Source organism: Ammodytes marinus, assembly GCF_949987685.1.
Source record: "Ammodytes marinus genome assembly, chromosome: 12".
Classification (NCBI taxonomy): domain Eukaryota; kingdom Metazoa; phylum Chordata; class Actinopteri; order Uranoscopiformes; family Ammodytidae; genus Ammodytes; species Ammodytes marinus.
This window is the reverse complement of record NC_137216.1, coordinates 7,012,582-7,033,362: the sequence shown is the minus strand read 5'-3', so window position 1 is coordinate 7,033,362 and position 20,781 is coordinate 7,012,582. Positions and strand designations below refer to the sequence as shown.

At 41.6% G+C, this 20,781-nt stretch overlaps 1 protein-coding gene across 1 annotated transcript in view; it reads right to left on the bottom strand.

Moving 5' to 3' along the window:
* Positions 1–205: 205 nt before the first annotated feature.
* The window catches only part of spegb (striated muscle enriched protein kinase b), a gene marked incomplete at both ends in the record, with an annotated part of 33,388 nt that continues 12,812 nt past the window's right edge, over positions 206–20,781 (bottom strand). The window contains 33 exons of the mRNA XM_080037846.1: positions 206–461; positions 1,665–1,814; positions 2,083–2,158; positions 3,205–3,428; positions 3,847–4,086; positions 4,570–5,374; positions 5,589–5,753; positions 6,023–6,151; positions 6,360–6,527; positions 6,926–7,042; positions 7,471–7,620; positions 7,735–10,489; positions 10,626–10,694; positions 10,817–10,859; positions 11,357–11,509; positions 11,664–11,690; positions 11,784–11,956; positions 12,083–12,160; positions 12,275–12,332; positions 12,570–12,770; positions 12,975–13,071; positions 13,236–13,404; positions 13,571–13,683; positions 13,915–14,087; positions 14,833–14,956; positions 15,149–15,355; positions 15,641–15,745; positions 16,497–16,616; positions 16,800–17,029; positions 17,191–17,380; positions 17,931–18,089; positions 18,188–18,448; positions 19,070–19,245. Of these exons, the coding sequence (XP_079893972.1) occupies positions 206–461; positions 1,665–1,814; positions 2,083–2,158; positions 3,205–3,428; positions 3,847–4,086; positions 4,570–5,374; positions 5,589–5,753; positions 6,023–6,151; positions 6,360–6,527; positions 6,926–7,042; positions 7,471–7,620; positions 7,735–10,489; positions 10,626–10,694; positions 10,817–10,859; positions 11,357–11,509; positions 11,664–11,690; positions 11,784–11,956; positions 12,083–12,160; positions 12,275–12,332; positions 12,570–12,770; positions 12,975–13,071; positions 13,236–13,404; positions 13,571–13,683; positions 13,915–14,087; positions 14,833–14,956; positions 15,149–15,355; positions 15,641–15,745; positions 16,497–16,616; positions 16,800–17,029; positions 17,191–17,380; positions 17,931–18,089; positions 18,188–18,448; positions 19,070–19,245 (8,161 nt within the window). The remainder of the gene's footprint in view (positions 462–1,664; positions 1,815–2,082; positions 2,159–3,204; positions 3,429–3,846; positions 4,087–4,569; positions 5,375–5,588; positions 5,754–6,022; positions 6,152–6,359; positions 6,528–6,925; positions 7,043–7,470; positions 7,621–7,734; positions 10,490–10,625; positions 10,695–10,816; positions 10,860–11,356; positions 11,510–11,663; positions 11,691–11,783; positions 11,957–12,082; positions 12,161–12,274; positions 12,333–12,569; positions 12,771–12,974; positions 13,072–13,235; positions 13,405–13,570; positions 13,684–13,914; positions 14,088–14,832; positions 14,957–15,148; positions 15,356–15,640; positions 15,746–16,496; positions 16,617–16,799; positions 17,030–17,190; positions 17,381–17,930; positions 18,090–18,187; positions 18,449–19,069; positions 19,246–20,781) is intronic.

The following is a 20,781-nucleotide window of genomic DNA, read 5'->3' as shown; positions in this document are numbered from 1 at the left end:
GAGAAAGTATTCTTTTTGATTCTCATACAGAACCAGAAAGCAAAAGAAGTGACGTCTCTGTAGATCACAGCCGCTGCTGGTATCTTAAGTTTTTTTCCCCCTTCCGAGTCAAGTTCATCCACTCAAAACCTGAAGGGACCACCCGATCTCGCAGCCCTAAGTCTTCACTTTAAAGTCCCACACACTGGTGTTGGGAAGCCAGTGTTCAGGGGGTGAAAGGTGTGGTTGGTGTAGATGGCACATTTGGCATGGCAGGGCTGGTGGGGGTATGTGGCGAGCTCTGGTAGGACCGCAGGAGGACTTTGTGCTTGGTGGCCACCTCCCCCCGTCTACGCTGCTGGTCGGCCAAGAACTCCTTGAGACGGGTGGTTGTGAAGGTGAGGGTCTGTCTGCGGAGACGCATCAGGTAGGCATCTTGAAGCCAGGAGTTATTGAAACAGTCCTTGATGGTGGGACGGCCCCTGTTGAAGAGCAGACAGTGAAGATACATTACATTACATTACATTACATTTAGCAAAAGCTTTTATACTCAATCATCAAGGGTCTTGCCTATAAGGACCCTCACTGGACTTGACCCGCCCTTCCAGGGAATCTAACCTGGTTTCCCAAAGTCATTGGAGTTACCTACTGAGCTGTCCATCTGCCATATTTTACAGAGATTGTCAAAGGCAAAATTGACATGTGGCTGCCAATTATGTCAAAACGTCCGATAAGTTTTTTAACATATGTTTTTTTTTTATGTAATAAAAGATGATAATGAAGTAACTTACCAATAACGCAACATCATTTCTGAAACAATACTGAATAACTTTTTGCCCATATTGCAATAACTCATCAGCCTACATTATTGGCTCGGATTTAAAGGGGTAGTTCAGGATTTTAGACATAGGGCCTTATTCCCAAGTTAGCCTTGGTGTTCTTTATCAGTGGAGACAGTTTTCAACACATTTAATTCAGTCCTTCTAGTTGCAGAGTGCGCTCGTGCTAAGCTAGCGCACGGCATCGGGGGGATACCTAGCCTGCTACTAAAACAGTCTTACCCACTCCACAGTACACCCGAGGCCAATCAATTATAACGCCAGACTATCGATGTAAATGTCTGTGTTGATAGAATAATTTTAGAAATAAAGCCAACCTCGCATCGCATGAATTATTGCATTTTGAGGGACTACTTTCTTAGCAGCAGCGGACTTTTACTTTGCTGTGTAACCGAATCACTACAGCAGAAAGTAAACAGAGCAGCGTGGGACAGAACTACCCCTTTAAGGAATCCTTTAAAAAATAAAATAATTGCAGCCGGTAATGTAAAGCTATACTTATATGCATTTATTTTATTTTGATTTATTAGCTATACAATATCACATTTCCTTACTAAGGCCTATTTCAAATACCTGCTTAAAAACCTGACCACACAAACACCCTTACTCTACTGTACATTATGGACAAGCAGTTCATACAATACAATATTGGTTGAGAAAATGTATTATGTTATTGCCAAGTTACTACATTTTTGGCTTTTATTAGATTATAAATGTAAAAATTATTATGTTATTGGCCGATATTACATGATTGGCGGCTACAAGGCCACATACAATATTTGGGGTAAAAGCTGCCACTGAATTGAGTAACGTGATGGATTTGTACATAACTAATGTTCAGCTTACCAAGGGTAGCTACAGAGGATCTTTTTAAGGAACAGCGAGGCACTTTGGGACACATTCTGGTAGAGTTTAGAGAGGTCAAACTTGGCCGCCTGGATCCTGGCTTCAGTCTCCTGAGGATCGTTTTCAATGAAAGGCGACTTGCCGCTCAACCTGGAAAATCAGGGTGAAATGTCACAAAATGGAGTAGAACCCTGCAAAACCTTTCATAGGTGCACAATCATTTGAAAGAAAATGTAGGTCATTTGTGTCTTTGATATTACAAGAGCAGCAAGATGTCAACATGATGTAAAATGACAGTAGAGACCTGAAATCTAAAAATGCAAATGCAGCATACTTATTTTCATTTCATATAAAGAACCCCAAATAATTTCTATTTAAAAAGGGCTTGCTGGGTGGAGGCTGTGGAAGCTCAACTCACATGACGAATGTCAGTACGCCCACACTCCAGATGTCAGCTGGAGGGCCCACAACATCCCCTTTACACATCTCTGGAGCTGCAAGGAGAAGAAAGGAAACATGCACAGCCTTCATTATTCTACACATAGCTTTAATTACATCTTTGTACCACGTAAACTACAGATTAAGAGTTAACTATATACTGTGATTCTGTATATGTTATTGCTCAATGGTGTGGAGAGCTTTTTTGACATGTGTGAATACTTTAAGTTTTGTACTTCAAAATTATGTAACAGTTTAAATTGCACATTGCTGCTGGAATGTGGTGCAGCATAGCTTTATGTGAGGGACTTGATTGATTTTTTGAATCTGCGTGTGTCTGACTGTATGTCCTTACATGCAATAACACTGTGAGCCACTTGAGGGCAGCACAACAAGCTGTAAACCCAATGACTTATCATCTTATGAGGTTGATAAACAGTTCCTAATTAACCAGCTGTTTTTGTTCCCTACCAACTCCTGAATGAAACATCTGTCCCTTAAGCTGCTAAATGTTCCACTTTATTTACCAGCCAGTCGCTAACCTTTTCTGTTTGCTGTTTGATGCAGGGCAACTACAGAGAAGGGTGATTATTCAGTTTTTATTTATTTTTTCACCACAAGCAAGCCCTTCACATTAAAGGCCCCATAGGATGCTCATTTCCAGGTACGCAATTGTGTTTTGGGTTTCCACTATAAACGGTTTTCATGGTGTAGCGTCCGGAAAACCCTTTATATTTCTCACAATGCCATTGCTGAATCTCTCTATTCAGCCTCTGTCTGAAACACTCAATCTAAAGTTGTTCTCTTTAAGCCCCACCTTCCAAAAAGGCCTCTCTGCTCTGGTTGGCTCTGAATCTAATTGCCAGTTTGGATCTAAATGTTGGAGAAAAGGATAGAGATAGTTTTTTTTCCCATACTTTTAGAATCTGAAGATTCACCAGGGACCCATATTAATGTTGAGAAAACATTTAAAAAGTGCATTTTACATAGGCCTAATAGGTGACCTGTAAACATTGTTTTTTGATCAATTTCTTTGAAGGATATTGATTGGAGCAGCTTTTATTTGGCATACTAAGTGGTCTGTTAAAAAGCGGACTCTTACACATATACTCCAGTGTTCCAATGGGAGGGCTGAACTGCTTGAGAAAGAGAGGGTTGTAAGTCTGAGCGCTGCCAAAGTCGATGATCTTGATGACGTTCATGTAGGTGACGATGATATTCTCCGGCTTGATGTCCAGGTGGAGGATGCGTCGGGTATGGAGGTAGTCCAGACCCTGCAAGACCTGCACAATATAGGTCACCACGTCATCCTCGGAGTAGCGGAACCTGAAACACACCAGAAAACTGCTTGTGAGAGGACTCCAAGGCAGTTGCTCAGTGGCACATTTCTAAAGAAATCCTGCTCACTCAGTAATAATGGGACCAAGAAATACCCTGCGTTCCAATCCCCATACTCCCCTACTATTTAGTATACCAGAAAAAGATTTAGGATGTCCCAATACATGCACATCAATTGTAGTATGCTGAAAATACATAAATGCCCCACTAACTTCAAACTTTTTTTTGCAGTATTCGTCTTTATTCTTGACATTTCTCGACATAATGAAAACAAATCTTCCTTATCTGATTTTTTTTTCTCTCCTGTGGCCCTAAAACTCTTCTGTACTTTAGGATGTAGTGCAGTAAAAAGAAAGATTATGTGATTTGGAACGCAGGGATGGTTTCACAATAGACAAGGCTTTACCTGTCTATGAGGCTGAAGAGCAGCTCCTTCCCACTGCAGTATTCGGAGATGAGCACCAGGTAGCGTGGTGTGACATAGGCTTCATGAAGAGCCATGATCCTCTCATGATGTAGGGACTTGAGGATGTCGTATTCCTGCAGCACCTCCTGCTTGCTGTCGGCCTCGTACGGAACAATCTTAGCCATGAACAGATTGCCCGTGGCGTTTTCCCGGCACTCTCGGATCACACCAAACCGACCCCTGTGTCAAAAAGAGTAAGTCGAGGGTTCATTTTCAGAAAGCTATATGGGCAGAAAGTACAGGGGGAGAACCCTATTTAAGATAGATAGGTAGATATGGCTCTTGAGATTGTAAATGCTTTACTGTGATTAGCAACCTGTCGCTTACTTTCTCTGTTTGTTTGCGATGCTAGCTGGAGCAGCGCACAGTGGGTTTTAACTGCTTGTTGCTTAACTTGTTGGGGAATGGATTTAAGTAAGACTAAATCAAAACACAATTTTTAGCCGCCCATAGGTTTTCAGAAAAGGTGGAGATAGAGAAAATGACAGAGGGTTGTTTTCTCTCATACTTTGGGAGTCTCTATAGTCCCACCAGGGAACCATATTAATGTTGAAAAAACAAAACATTTTGCTTTATAGGTGGACTTTAAGGTAAAACCTGTAGTTACTAGCACACATTTGAGTTTGATTTATTCGACTTCCAGGTTCAAAGACTTTGCATTACCTCGCTTTCTCATCCATGAAGGTATAAGGCTTCTGTGGAACTCCCTGGCGCAGAGAACCTTCTCCAGGCTTGCCCAGCGGTGTCCTGCGTCCTGAAGGTGTGATCCGTCCTGATGGTGTAACCCGACCAGATGGTGTGACCTGTCCAGAAGGAGTAGTCCTGGTGTCCCCTGCCTGCATCATAGGCGTCAAGCTTTGTATCACCACCACGGGCCGTGACACAGGCACCGGAGCCACTGGAGGGGCCGTGGATGTCGGGCTGGAACTAGATTGAGACGGCGGGGTGGCGCGTGTCGTCACAGATGGCCCGTACATGGGAAGAGAGGAAATGGGTTTCCCGATGACAGGTGCAGATGGTTGGACAGGAGAAGGGGCTTTGTTGGTGATGGACATGACCATTAAAGGACTTTGGGGTTTGGGCGGTACAACAGGGGGCGTCGCCAATTTGGCTTTGGGTTTGCTGACACTGATGCTAAGGGTGCTCTTGGCTTTGGCTGGAGTGGCCTGGACAGCTGTGACAGTCTGAACAGGAGCTGGTTGAGAGGCTGCTGTACTGACGGGTGGAGTAACTGCAGGACGGCTGGCCTCAACCTGCACAGGGGCTTTGATGGTTAATGGAGAAGCAGATCTAGCCACAGAAGGAGCAGGAGCTAAGGTTGAGGGAGGGACAGGTGTGACTGTGGTTGCTTTACTGGGAGCTGGTTTAATGGGAGGCACTTTCATTGATGACATCATCACCACAGGGGCAGGAGGAGTAGTTGTGGGGACAGTCTTGACCACCACAGTAGCACTTGATTTAGCTGGTTCTAATAGAAGGAAAATGAGAGGAGAATACAGCTTGAAGACGGGGTTGTTATATGAAAAGGACCATACATGCAATGTCATGATCTAAACTAAGTAGCCTATGTACACAACAATACAAAATTACCTATATAAAAATCTGAGCAAAACAAAAACTTAGCAACTTAATGCACATTCCAGTACAAACATTCTCAAGATTTTCTTTGAGATGATACATACCTGAAGCATCCAGGCTCACTACTTCTGAAAGGTTACTGTAGGGGCCCTTGCCAGCTTTATTGACACATGCCACCCTAAACCGGAAGGAGCCCCCTGCTGGCAAGTCAACCACATTGTAATAACAGTCTGCCACCCCTGTAGCCACAATCAACCAGTTGATGTCACCTGGGGAGTACAAAGACAGGTTATAGACCTCACTAATTCAACTTCCCCACTGGCATATACCATGAGCCACATATCCATAGTAATTATTAAATATAATCATTTGTATTATTGAAGTGGACATGATGATTGGTTTGACTATGTCCTGAATGTAGGATTGGCCTGAGCCTTTTGTCGCACATTAAGCAAGTATGACGTTGATGTTGTTTATTAACTTGTTGAATATAAGTAGGCACATTGCACAGTAAAGTATTAAATAATTGTGAATACACACTGACCATTTGCTTTCCTCTCCAGAGAGTATGTACAGGGGGCCATGGTGTCTGAGGGCCTCCACAGTACCAAGGCTGTGTTGTTGTACTTCTGAGGTATTTCAGGGGTCCCAGGACGATTGGGCAGACCTGTAAAGAAAAAATATGTCTGAGGTGCATACAGATCATCTGCGTGCGTTTCTCAGTCTTTCTGATAACTGTCCAGTAGACTTTCACAGTATTTATTAATGTGTTTCCTCGGGTATAGTACTACAATTGATACTGTATATTGTAGGAATAACACAATTTAATGCTCCTCACAGACAGACATAAAAGTGATGTATGTCTTGTTTCTTACGAGCAAGAGATATGGTGCAAGAGCTGGACACAGCAGCCAGGGGGTTAGTAGCGACACATTCATAGACCCCTGCATCCTTTTTGTTGGTCTGCATGATCATCAGTAGCTGCCGGCCATCGGGGCAGGCTATATTATTCATCCTGGCATCAATCTGCAGGGGCTTCTTGTCTGAGGAAGCACAAAAACATAAAAAAATCAGATATAATGAAGAATTAAGTACGTTACTTATTATAAATGAAGGTCAAGATTGAAGATTAAGATTCAATAAGAAATGTGATAACACTTATCAGGAGGTATTCATCCACAAGATGGTTTAATCAATTTCAAGAGGAAATTGGACTGTAAATTCATAATCATATTATCTGTATTATTATCTTGCAATGAATGCAACTCCAGTTGTCATGGTACCATATGTCAGTGTCAAGCAAGACTTCATTATCTCTACACTCATGCAATGAAGAATAATTATGTAAATGACTGTGATTATCGAGCAAAGTGACTCAGTGAGATCCATCAGTCCATCCATCAGTGAGATCACCAGCCTTATTTGCATCAGAAATCATTACCTTTTATCCAGGTGACTTGTGGATGGGGGCTGCCTGCGGGCAGACAGCTGAGTGTGACTGGATCTCCCTCCAGCAGAACATGATCTCTAAGCTTGATGTGGAATACTGGAGCGAAATCTGGGAGCAAAAGATATGAGTCCACTTCAATCATGTCCATACTATATATTGATAGGTTAAATTAGAAATTATAATGAGTTTTAACCACGAGCACCCCCCTAACAGTGACATTTTGAGAAAAAAAAAAGTTATTCTCTTTCGTGCCTAGAGTGACATGTTTAAGATACTAATGGGTCTCTGACAAATATGATGCTTCAGCAAGCAGTCAGTTGGTTAGCTTAGTATGTCTGACTTTATCCACTGGTTGTGTGACAACCGTATAGCAGTGACATAGCAACTGAGCCAGGCTAGCTGTTTGCCCTTGATTCCACTCTTTCTCCTGTGCCTAGCTAACCAGCTGCTGGCTTTAGCCTTACATTTAATGTATATAATGTATACTTGACACAATGCAATCACAATGTTGCTATGTACACTCTTGTGTGACTTACCAGAAGCCAGTTTGGAGTACTGGTGTGAACGTAGAGCACTATTGTCTCTGGAAATAGCTGTTGGTATGTCAGGCTGTGATACTGTCTTGTCTCGTCTCCCTCTAGTCAGGCCCCATCGATCCCAGCGGGATCTGCGCTCAACCTCCACGCCTTTATATGAAAAAAAAAACAATTCCATAGTCAATTATCATGCAGTTAAGAAAGCACAAATGATAGTACTGTAAAGTGAAATGCTGTGTTAAATGTCAAGTAATTGCTTCGTACCTTTAGATGCATCTGACTTTAGGCTAGTCATAGAGTCTATGGACTCTGATGAGGCACCATTACTGGTCTGAGACGCCAGCTGGTTTTGAGGAACACTGGCAACCTTCATACCACGGCTCTCTGATGTTGAACGACGAAGCATGGAAAGAATGGGTGTCCTCTTGGATTCCTTGTCCTCTGATGCTCTCCTTTCCTCTGAGAAGCTGCGGATCCTTGTGGAGATACCAGCCACTGTTGATTCAATCTTCCTGCGCATTGCCAAGACCGGTGATTCATTAGGTTTCTTAACTTCCTTTTGATCTTGTTCCATCAATGTATCACCTTCACCATCCACCCGCGTCATCTCTACTTCCTTCTTGTCCTGTCCCTGACCTGACCCTCTTCGGCCAATATTCCAAGAAAGCCTTCGTCTTGAACCCACTGTTTCTTCTTCTTTGGTAGTTTCTTCTTTGCGCTCAGCTGACGGAGTTCTCCTCAGGCGCATTGAGAGCCTTCTCATAAAGCCTTGGTCCTTTTGAGCTTCACGAAGGTCCTGGACTGACTTTGACTTCTCCTCGAGCCTCCTCGACGCTAATTCCAATGGTGCTCCAGTTGCTCCATGTCTGTATATCTCTTCACCCGACTCCGTAGAGTCTGATGAAGTCGCTAGGGATTTCTCCTCGTTCTTTGACCGTGACAGAAATTTTAAGCTTCTTGACAGGGAGGACTCACGTTTTTTGAAGCGAGCCTCAAAGACCTCCTCAGAAGTAATGTCCTGTAAGTCAGCTCCTGCAGGGGGCTCTTGTTGGGATGATGAATGTACGGTGGTCTTTGGTGGACTTGGTTCTTTCGTCATCATTTCCGGTGAAGCCACCCTGGAGTAAACAGCAGGGTGCTCTGTGGTTGATATGATGACTGGCTTTGAAGGACCAGGTAAAGCAGAGGACATGCTGACAGGTGAAGATGTGGTTAAAACGGTTTCATTTGATACCGAGGGTGATGGAGTAACCGGAACAACAGGTGAAGAGGGGCCTAAAGCTTGATCAGTGAGAGCAGGAACTGAAGGGACCATGATAGTCTGCATAATACTGGCATATGCTGAAGTCCTTCCATCTGGAAGAACAACTTTAGCAGGAACTGAGGGTGTGACATACGTTGACACAACATTTGCTTGGGGATATTCATGTGGATGTCTTGCCGAATATGAGCTTGTGGTTATGATCATATCAGAAGATTTTGCAAGCAAATCGACTTCTTGCTCCATCTTGTCCTCAGAAACTTCTACATTTTCCTTAGCATTTGATTCAGCAACACTGACAATTATTTCCTTTTCTTCTTTCACAATCTCTTCTTTTTCTTCATGCTCTTTCACTCCTTCTTCTTCTTCCATTTGTTCTTCTCCTTTAGAGCTTTGGATCACAAGAGGAGGCGTAGGAATTTTCAGTCCCATATCCTCTGATTCAATCATCGGTTCTTCTGATATGCTCATGTCCTTCTCTGAGAAACCACTTGTGCTCGATCTCTCATCAAAATTACTATCTGTAGTCATCCCATCCATCTTTTCACTCATAGTCTCATCAGTCTTTATCTCTTTTTCTATGAATGATTCCTCACTTTCTGTTTTGGTTGGACTTTCCTGCACAACAGACTCTGGTGTCGGTGGTTTCGGCGAAGGTTCCCTGGGAGTCACTGGACGAGATTCTAGCTTTAGTTGCTCAGTGAGTGATGACATTGATATCGCCTCCTTAAGCCTTCTCTCTTCAAACTGTGCCAAGGGAATCTCCAAGGGAGCTCCAGACCGGCGGTGTAAAGGTATGGGTTCTGAATCACCTTGACTGAATGAAGCAGTCTTGCGCAAAACCTTAGGTTGAGGATCGTCATCCCTTGCGGAATCGCTGGACGCAGCTCTAGTTAGTGGAGGTGGACCCACACGAGCAGTACGAGAGTAGCGATCTGAGGATTTTGAAACTTTTTCATCACCCATTCCCAATGTTTCCAACAGAGGTCCTCTAAGACCACTCATCTTGTTGTCCACAGAGGCACCGCGAAGCAGTCGCTGTCTCATTTGCTCAAGTTTAAGGGCATAATCTTCTTGACTCATTGTGGCAGTTCCTGGACTGGTGCTTCTCCTTGGTAGTTCCATTGAGACTGCTTTCTTGAGAACTCTCCTGCCATCCTCTTGGTGTCCTTCTCCAGCTCCTTCCTCAGGTGTAATCCGGAGCAACAATGCACTGTCAGCTGAGCCTCCACGTCTTAGTTCTCCCCTTCGTCGTCCACCCTCTGGTTTATCTGACTCCATGCTTGAACCCCTTCGCAAAGGTTTTCTAGTCAGCTCTGACTTTTTAGGCAGTTCGGCAAGTGGTTCTTCGTCTGAGGAACCCTTCTCGTTGTCTTGTGACAACCTTTTACGCAGCTGGCCTTTACCTGGTAATTCCATCCCTTCTTTATCCATTTGTTTAGGGTCACACTCCATTGCCTCCTGGGCTTGAACAGGAGACCCAGACCATTTGGTTGTTCCCTCCTGCTTTCCTGCTTCCTGCTCATTCGTCTGGATTTCATTTAGTGACCTCCTTGATCCAGAGAATTCCATGTTAAGTGGCATTGGAATAAATGGAAGGGCATCAATGTCTTCATCAGAATCGGAGGATGAGGATGGCAAAGGTGACCCTTCCCTAAGGTGCCTGGGTACAGCGATGGAGATATGGCTGGAGGAATCATTCAGCAACTCAGGTATAGACCTCAGGACCATTTTTGATTTGTAGCTGATTAGTGAACGCTGTAAAAGAGTATAAATATAATATAGTATAAATAATTATTCAGTTAAAAACTAATAAGGTGCAACCATTGGGAGTTCTTATTGGCATTGTGGGTGAAACATAGAAAATCAGAATTGGAATTTAATTATCGCTCACCTGCCATTTTCTGCGGGATACAAACTTCTTCATGGCGTCTGTATTGATGGCCTTGCCCTTGCTTAGTGTCTGTAAAATAAATAAACATTACATGTAATTCCAACATATTAGGAATGAGATCCTGCTCAGTTATTAATGGAAATTGTTTCAGAATTAAATTTAAGGGTGAAATGCGACTGGCCTTGTCTTACCTTGAACCAAGGGTGTCTGAGACATTCCTTAGTATCAGGTCGCCTAGAGAAGAAATATAGCATATTTAAGCCTTCAGGCTTTATGAAAATTATAGTAGCTCCATCTTGAATAAAAAGCACCAGAGGAGGACCTTGTTCAACTGCTAAACATTTGATATTGAAACAAAATCACTTACATTAGCAACTTAGTCAACAACACTTTTTCTTTGAGGTTACAAAAGGTAACTGCAAACTAACTGTCATCAGTGTTGTTGACATGAACTTTCAAAGTTTTTGTGTATTTTTACTAATTATATAATGTTTATTGATATGTTACACTGTTATCAACCCAAAAAAGATTGGTTGAATGAATTTGGAAACACTTGGATGGATTGCATTCGACAAAAGATATTTCCTTCACTCCCATGTATTTTTAGTATACCTAAGTATATAATTAATTTCATAATTGGCTTGTTGCAACTATACACTCTATATTTGTATATGTATATTAAATTTACCTTAAATATATCTTAAAAACAGAAAATGAGTTATATTACTTACAGCCTGTCTGCTACCAACAGCTTTATGATGAACCCTTTAGCCTCTCGGCATAGGTCAGCAAACATGCTCTCCTCGAAGGCCACATTATAGTTCCTAATGTTTAGTACAGAGCTGCGGTCATTCTCTCCAGCAAATGGAGAAACTCCTGTCAGACTGATAACAGAAACACATACATATATTTAGTGGAAACACCTATTAGTAGTCCTTCACATTCTGCATGTCAAAAACTGACATTGATATTCAGCATCCTGGAAAACATTTAATAATGAAGAAAATATAGAATTATAATTTGAATAGTTGTACTCACCACAGATATGCAATGACTCCAATTGACCTAGAAAAATGAAGAAGATAATTAGAAAAAAGGTTGGTGTGTAAAAACAATGTTAAAAGAAAAAAGAAAAGAAAAAATAGAGAGTTTTGTTACCAGATGTCTGACGCTTTTGACACTGGGGACTGATTGACAATTTCTGGTGCAACAAATTCTGGTGTGCCGTATTTGCAGTATTGAGCCTCGTCCGGTGTGAACTCCACTGCGTTACCGAAGTCACAGATTCGGATCTGATCACCGTGGGAGTCTGCCATTAGGATGTTATCGGGCTGAGGTAAGAAAAACCCAAAACATTATGAGTGCCTTTTTTTAAGCATTACTTTTTTGATGTAACATTTTCATATCCAAAAGTAGACAATGAAAAAGTGGGAGAGTGAGGATAAATGATTGTCTACCTTAATGTCCAAATGTATGACGTTTTGATGATGAAGGTAGTCCACTCCCTCAAGCAGTTGTCTCATACATGAACGTACCTGGTGGTCCCAAAACACATAAGTACGTATCAGTTTAGATGTTATGTTTTAGATAATTCAGGTACATAAACTCAGTGACAGATTTGTTGTGCTATCACAAAACACAGTACTTACATCAGACTCCATTACTGTAGATTTCCTTGTATATCTGTCAAGAAGCTCCTCATGGCATCTATAAACATGAATTAAGGCTATTTTTCTGGGAGTTTAGATGCATTACACAGTAGATGCTAACTGTTTGTTAAACATTTATAGTGTGTAAGCATGTGCAGCTTTTCATAATAACACAATAATAAAAAAATATAAAAAAAAAGGAAAAAACATATCCTTCAATTACTTTTTCCCAGCTAGTTACGTACACTGCATCAGAGAACTCTGTGTTTTAACAGCATAATAACAATAAGGATACATTTCCGTGATGATGATTACAGCATTCTTTTTCTCAAAGGCATCGTGAAAGTAAAGGACTCTCTCGTGGTCCAGCTTTGAAAGCAGGGTCATCTCTCTCAGAGCAGACGCCTTCTTCTTAGCCCGTGTGGACATGAACTTTGCAGCATACTCCATTTTGCCTTTTTTCTGGGTCACACGTTTCACATAGGAAAATGCACCTCTGGAGGAAAAACATAAGGACGAAAAATTACATTTCAACCTTAGTTTATCACTACGTACGGCATGCTTAAAGTCTGTTCAGAACAGCAAGATGGATGCATTAAGACATGGATAAGTACAACCTTATTTTGGACATTCAATAAAAATTGGTTCCAATGCAGACAGTGGCTCTATTGCATTGTAATGCATGTAAATGTGGCCCTACCTTCCAATTTCCTTGTGGATGTCATAGTAGTCAGTGAGTCTGCGCATTTTCCTTAGAATGGTCTCTTCATCTTCCATTGGTTCCTCTTGACGTTGAGCTACAGCAATGAACATGTTTCAATTAGACAAAGAAAAATGCATAACGGACTCAATGTATGAATAATTACAAAAAAAGACTGAGTTTTTTCGTTCATGTTAATACTTCAAGTCAAGTGATTGCTATATTTGTTTTTGGTTCTAATTGGTTGACCTGTCCTCTTACCTTCATGAACGGTGAGTTCAGCCTTACAGGACACAGACCCTGCCAAGTTCCTAGCAGTGCAGGTGTAAACCCCGGAGTCGTCCGGCCGAGCATTAAGGACCACCAGGGAACATTCATTATCGTCATACACAAATGTGTAGTGACTGCTCTCTGACAGCAGGATATCATTCTGAAAGCAAACACTGGAAGTTTTGTCAATGGTTCTTCGAAAGATTAGAACAGAAAATGACATGTTTTTTTTATTTTAAAAGTTTAGCCAACGGTACAGTTAAGTCTATCATGGTCATTATGAATGAATTCACTTCTGTCTTTTGATTGCTAAAATAGAAAAACACCTTGAACCAGAGGATGTCGGGGACGGGTTTGCCCTCCACGACCACAGCGAAGCGAGGGGTCTCCCCAGAACAAACGTCCAAGTCCTCCATGATAGTTTCAAATGTTGGTGGAGCTGTTGACGCAGTTGTAGAGGTGCAATACCAAGTTACATTATGGATAGATCGATATATCTATAAATATAGATGGATGAACAGATAGATAGATAGATAGATAGATAGATAGATAGATAGATAGATAGATAGATAGATAGATAGATAGATAGATAGATAGATAGATAGATAGATAGATAGATAGATAGATAGATAGATAGATAGATAGATAGATAGATAGATATACTGCCTACCTGCCATCTCCACATTGAAGGTGCAGCTGTCATTGCCGTACTTGTTGGATACTATAAACATCATCTCTCCGATGTCAGCACCCTTCACTTTGAGCAGCTTCAGCGTGTGCTGGTCGTCATCAGGCATTGTCATCTCGTACAGGCCCGGCTTACTGGCCAGGATCGCTCCCCTCCTGCAGAAAAGTGTTTGTATTGTGATTGTGAACCAGATTGATATGTCATAGGCAGGAGAGCAGCTGACTATCACTAGCAGGTGTGGTGGCTTGTGCTCGGGTCTAAGTAGGGACACAGTAATAGACTTTGATATCTGAGCTGCCTGTAAGCATTGTCATACTTATCTATTCTGTCATACACCCTGACTGTTCTGTAACACACTGGGTTTCACAAAGTGGTGACTTTGCCACCAGATAGCTCCTGATTTGACTAACGTGATGCACCATGGATGTTCCAGTGAAAACTGCAATTACAACTGCAGTGTTGTTATAAGCCTATGTATATACTATGGGCCTTTTACAGTGTTATTTTTTTAGTTCAGTAAGATTAAAATAAACACACAAGTCGAAACAATATATACATAGACTGTATATCTTAACTACTGTTTATGTGTATATACAGTACATACCGTATATATAGTATTTCAGTTTCAGTTTATTTCGATCAAAACATATTCACAACGTTACTTACATAAAAAAATAAAATAATAAAAAAAATAAAAAATAACACAAAGTTGTCATCGTAATTTATATATTAATTTCTTATAATATAGTAATATAATATAATATAATATAGTATAGTTAATTCATGGATGCTGTTGATGTTTTCTTTATGATGCATCATCATGTCTTAAGTCATTCCTTCTCTAGAAATAAAATGAGGAGGAGGAGATATTAATAGAACCTTAAAAAGAGAGACACATACCTCTTCCAGATGACTGCAGCATTGACATGATTGATGGTGACCGTGATGGTTACCGATTGGTTTTCTATCACATATACAATATCTGGCTTATCAGTAATCACTGGAGCCTCCTGAAGATAGGCACCTGTGAAAAAAAAATGTATAGTCGGATAATTTTTCATAAACGGGTTATGCACACTGGATGAATGGATGGATGGATGGATGGATGGATGAATAGATGGATGGATTAGTGGATGGATGGATGCTGGAATGGATGGATAGATGGTTGCATGGATGGATGGGTTGATGGAAGGATGCTCTAAAAACCTGAGTGTACCTCGGTCCAGGAGCTGAACTGGCTCGGTGGTAAGTGAAGGCTTGCTGAAGGCTTTAGTGGTGATGGTCAGGATCCTGAAAGAGTAGCGCACACTTTTGGAGAGCGTGGTGATGGTGTAGATGGTCTCCTTCAGGCCAGAGGCGATGATGGTCCACTGGATGGAGCCCAGGGCTTGTTGTTGGATGGCATACATCAGGGAGCTGGGATCTGGAAGAGAAGGGTTAAATGCAAAATGCTACATCACAATATATATATTTTTTTTTTGCTAATGTGCTTTCTCTAATGATTAGTCTACGATAAAGTATTAACTCTACCTGAGTTGATATGCCTACCACTCATTCATAATTTTACTCTGTATTTAAGACCTTTATGTTCTTGATTGATGTTATAATGCATTGTGTTCAATGTGTATGCAATAATACATTATTTAAGAATACAATTCACTTATCTAATGTAGTAAATAAGACTTTTCTGAATATCATTCGTGCTTACCAATGGAAGGGTCCAGCCTCCGTGGCTTCTTCCAGCTTAAGGTGATGGTTTTACCAGTGATGGATTCTATCACTGGAGTGCCATCAGGAGGGTCAGGGAGGATATCTGAAAAAGATGACAATGGTACGCATGTTTTGATGTGCCTTGTACTATGTCTAATTGGCTACAATTGAGTAATTAGTGGGTATCATGCAAGAACATTGTATTTGTATTTTTACCTGGGTTTGGTCATATACTGCAAGTGTATTAGTATAGTGTAGTCAGATTAACAAAAATGCCCACACTTTCATCATTAACATAATATACACATGTAAGGCTGCCTTTTCCTCTCCTGTTGTTGGCAAGTTGAGTCAAAAGAAGAATTTCACACAGCATATTCATCAACTCTTGCTATCCATAATTGGCAGACGAAAACATAACAAATGTAGCTGTTTACGTAGCCATAATACATTAATACTTTGTTGTTTAGATAGTTACTGGACAGTGACCTGCATAAAGACTGAGGCAGCTGTTGCCCCTCTATGGTAGTTCAAGTTTCTTTGCTGAAATAATATGACAATAGGAAAAAAAGAAAAACTAGCCCCAAAATTGAAAGTGAACAGAATCAAAAAGTAGCATTCAGTTTGTTGCATTAGCTTTTGTTTGTAAAAATATAGAACAGACTATCTGCACATGACTGCAGGTATGACAAGCCTTCCATTTAGTCCATTTGTTGGAAACATTTCTAAGAACGAGAAAAGTGGTTCTCTTTCTCAAATCACAACTATGCGCCACCTAATAACAAATCCCTTCGTAAGAGGGGTTCTTGCAAGAAGCCTGTTCTGTTAGTACATGCCAAAAGAGGGATGATAATCACCTGTGACATAGAGATGAGCATAGCAGGTGGCTTTGCCAATTTTGTTAGAGATGACACTCTTGTAGACGCCACCGTGCGCATGGCACACACAACGGATGACCAGGCTGTGGACGTCACGGACTACAGGAGAGAGCAGAGAAGGGATATGAGGTATTACTGGTATGTTAGCAACTTTATGCAGAGGGGGGGTGACACCAGTTTGTTACGCACTAAACCTTTAACTTTTTTTTTTTAATGCAAAGATTAGAAGAATGTAAAATAAACTGCCCAAGTGTAGTTGTTCTGTAAAGACATTGGGCTTACATTGTGTCATCTTTCTGTCCTCGGTGCTCTCAATCCTTTTGCCGTTGTGGAACCAGACGATGGTGGGGTACGGCAAACCGGCCACTTTACATTTGAGCACGGCCTCCTTCCCCTCGATCACATCCAGGTCGTAAAGGGGTTTGATGAAGTCAGGCATAGTAAAACGCTCCACCTCATTCTCTGGCACCTCAGGCTCCTCAGGGATGGATGGCATCTTCTCTAGTTTAGCCCTAAAGACCAAGGGGAGCAGAGGGGATCGAGACGGTGGCAAATAGCATTGAATGTGAATTAGCCCCCCCGTGTCTCTTTTTGCATTCAAATCCCATTTTACAATCCATAAACGTACAAGGGCTAAGACCCGACATCCGAATGAAAAAACACACACTCTTACATCTGTGATGAGATGGCTGGCCGCGGCTCCTGTATGTAAAGTTCGGCGGAGCTCTCTGCGTCGCCGTGACAATTGCGTGCCGTGACGGTGTAAAAGCCCTCGTCGTCATTGGTCACGTGAGAAATGATGAGGGAGTGGCGTCCGCCCTCCTGAACAACACGAAGGTCCTCACTCTCTGTGAGCGGATGGTCTAAAGAGAGAGAGACAGAGAGAGAAAAATAATAGGTCATTTCACAAAGGCAAAGAACAATTTCTAAATGTTAAAGCAAGTCTATCAGAGATCAGTGATTAAAGGTCACCTATTATGGAAACTACTTTTTTATGGTTTGTCAATATAATTATGGGTCAACGGTGTGTTAAGAGACTCCCAAAGTATCATAAAAAACCCCAGCCATGCCATCCCATTACATACCTAACCCCTACATACTCCTGAATATAACTGTCAGTTCCATTCAAACTGGGGCTAATCAGAGCAGACTGGGCTTTTTTGAAGGCGGGACTTAAAGAGACAGGATCTAAAACGGAGTATTTCAGAGAGAGGCTGAAAAGAGGAGCATTCAGAAATGAATTCACTGTGAGAAATATCAAGGGTTTCTCCAACACTACACCATGAAAACAGTTTCTAGTAGAAACCGAAATAAACATTTTGGATCTGCGAATGAGAATAAAATGTGATAGAATTTTTTTTTTTTAAATGTCAGTTTTCTAATGTCTAATGTCACTGCAAAGTGCTATCCTACCAAAGTGAGTCCAGATGATCTTAGGAGGCGGCGTCCCACTGACTTTACAGTCGAATCGAGCGTTGCGACCCTCGATCACTTCTAGGACGTCCAGCTTGCGAGTGAAGAGAGGTTCGATCGAAGACATGACTTTGAGTTTGCCACTGGAGGTCACTTCCTCTGAGGGAGGCGTGAGACAGGACAAGAAATACATTCATTTCAATTCAATCAAAAAAACTTGTGTTGGCATTTTTCTCTTGAGATATAGTTTACTGTACCTTTAGCCGTGCTCAGCTTGCACGTGTAAGTCCCGCTGTCGTCCTCGTGTACGGAGTTGAGCAGCAGCCGGCAATTCCTTCCGTCAAAGTGCATCTTGCAGTTGAGCAATGCCGGCTGGATCAGTTTCCCGTCGGCGAGCCAGTCCACGTCGGTGTCCTTTGGCCCGATGACATGACACTCAAACAGAACTGTCTCTCCAGCCTTAGCAGTGATGTCCTTGACCTGGCGGATGACGGCCAAGCCTGGCTCAACTGGTGAACCTGGGTGTAGATAAAGGATATTTAATGAAAAGTGCTGTTCAGTTCAATCTTGATGTGTTTACTCAGTTGGAGTTGAGGTATGAATCTAAATGCTGACTAACAAGTCAACTGGCGTGAGGAATTTAGTCAACGTGTAGTACAGTTAAAGGTGCACTATGCAACTTTGGATGTGTCAAAGAAGTGAACATTTTCTAAGGTCTATTCTTATAACTGAATGAAAAAAAATCCTCACAGGACAATTTGATTCCTGGAAACGTGTTTGAAGTTAAAAAGCTACCTTAAAAGTTACTGTTGTTGTTTACAGCAGCAGGGCCCACAGTTTTTAAAACATACGTTAAAAACATATTCTAGTCTTACGTTGCAAAGTGCCTCAGAACTGTTTGTTTTTGATTTATGATAATATGAATATTCAATGCTAAAGAATTACATCCAGAGAAAATGTGTTTTGTAAACTAACTGCCACTGTGTTTGTATAAACAAATCCCCCTACCCTGGGACTGCATAGTGCACCTTTAACTTGACAAAATTCACCAAAACAGACCCATTATCAACTGCCGAAAAAAATTTGAAATGTGGATTTGTACTTTCGATAAATACCGTTACAATTGAAAATAAGCTTACCTTTGACCTCCAGCTTTCCTTCACACTGCTTGGTCCCATACTCATTGATGATCTTACAAGTATAAATCCCGGAGTCTGCTCTCACTGCTGACTTGATGGTCATTAGAAAAGTGCCATCTTCTGCCTCGCGGACAATGTGGCGTGGGCCTGTTTTTACTGTCACTCTGTCCCTCAGCCTACAAAAGAGAAGGATTAAGGGGAACAATTGTTGCTATGTTACAAACCAAGAGATGAATCACTCGAACACACCACTCAAAGTTCTTTTTTAATTGCATGTGTGCAATGAAGGATGACCATGCACACTCTTATTCAACTTCAAGTTGGCTGATATGAAGGGAATGGGTGGGGAATGGGATACATTGTCCAGGACTGCCAACATTGTGTTTAGAACTTTATTTTCTGCTTTTGTCTCTCAAGAGCCATGAATGACTCCAGCGACAGAAACTGCCTGAGTGATTCAGCCCACGTTGATCTCCTCTAAAGGATAAGGCAAGCATTGCTGCACAAGTTTTTTTTCTTTAGGGACAATATCTGCTAAATATTGGTTCAATCATTCTGAATTGCCAGTGTATCCGGGCAAAAGGCAGGATAAATATGGATAAATGTAACGCTGTCTGCTAGCGCTTTAAAAATACACCTGCCTTGCAGTAAATGTAGCTTTTCACTAAGGTGAGGTGGGGGAGGCACAGGGACATGAGAAGTCAGTACAAACCTAGCTCCGTAGCTTGAGATCAAATTGATTAGAAGGAATTGTGCATTACTTCAAATTCATTCAGACTTGCAATTTCAGTGGCAGTAAGCCCCTAGCACACTCGTTCCTACTAAATTTACAATCCTTAAATAAAACAATAGTTATATTTTTAAAGCTTGGGCATTACACAAAGCAGTTTGGCAATGTAATGTTAAGCTAAAATTACTCTAACAGGTATTCATTTTTCATTTATTGGAAAATATTTTAAGCTGTACAGTACATCCACATGTGATGCACTATGGAAGTACAATCAAAGGGCTCTATTTTTGGATGGCCTCGGCACTGCAATTAAATGCCAGAGGTCTGTCTCAGGATGCTTTCAGACCTGCCTACATTAGTCTGGTTGAACCCTGGTGTGTTAAGCACCTTGGCACGGTTCGATTGGGCAGTTGTGAACACAGCAATGTCAATAGGGTATTTACGACAACAACCGACCGAGATCTTGTTGAAGCCAATGCAAATATTGCAATAAACGTTGGACCCGCGCACTTGTCCCCTCCATGGCGAAATTGAAAAGTGGCTCGTTAATCTATTTCTGCAAAATAACCGCAGTCTGCCCTCATTTATTCTTGGTTTACTTCTTCGCACGGACATTTTGACCAATTAAAGTGCAGCTTCCTCATGCATCACACATTTGGTCAGTTTGTAAATGCTACAAACCAAACTCGAGGTAATATGCAACAATGTAACAACACCGGACCAGGGCAGAACAAACTGTAGGTGGGAAAAGCCGTAAGAGCTCATTAGTCGAGCCAGTCATTTGTGTTTCTCTGCACTGAGCAGTGCAATCCTTGGTTAATGGGGGAAGTATGTTATTCTTCCCTTTCGCCTAGAGATTGTTAGGCAGTAAACATTTAGCTTCCACTTACTTTAACAGATGCAATAAAGCAGCATGCTCTAGAACAAGCTACGCAGTCAAGCAAGCTTGCTTATGGTTTGTGATTATACAGAGAAAGACTTT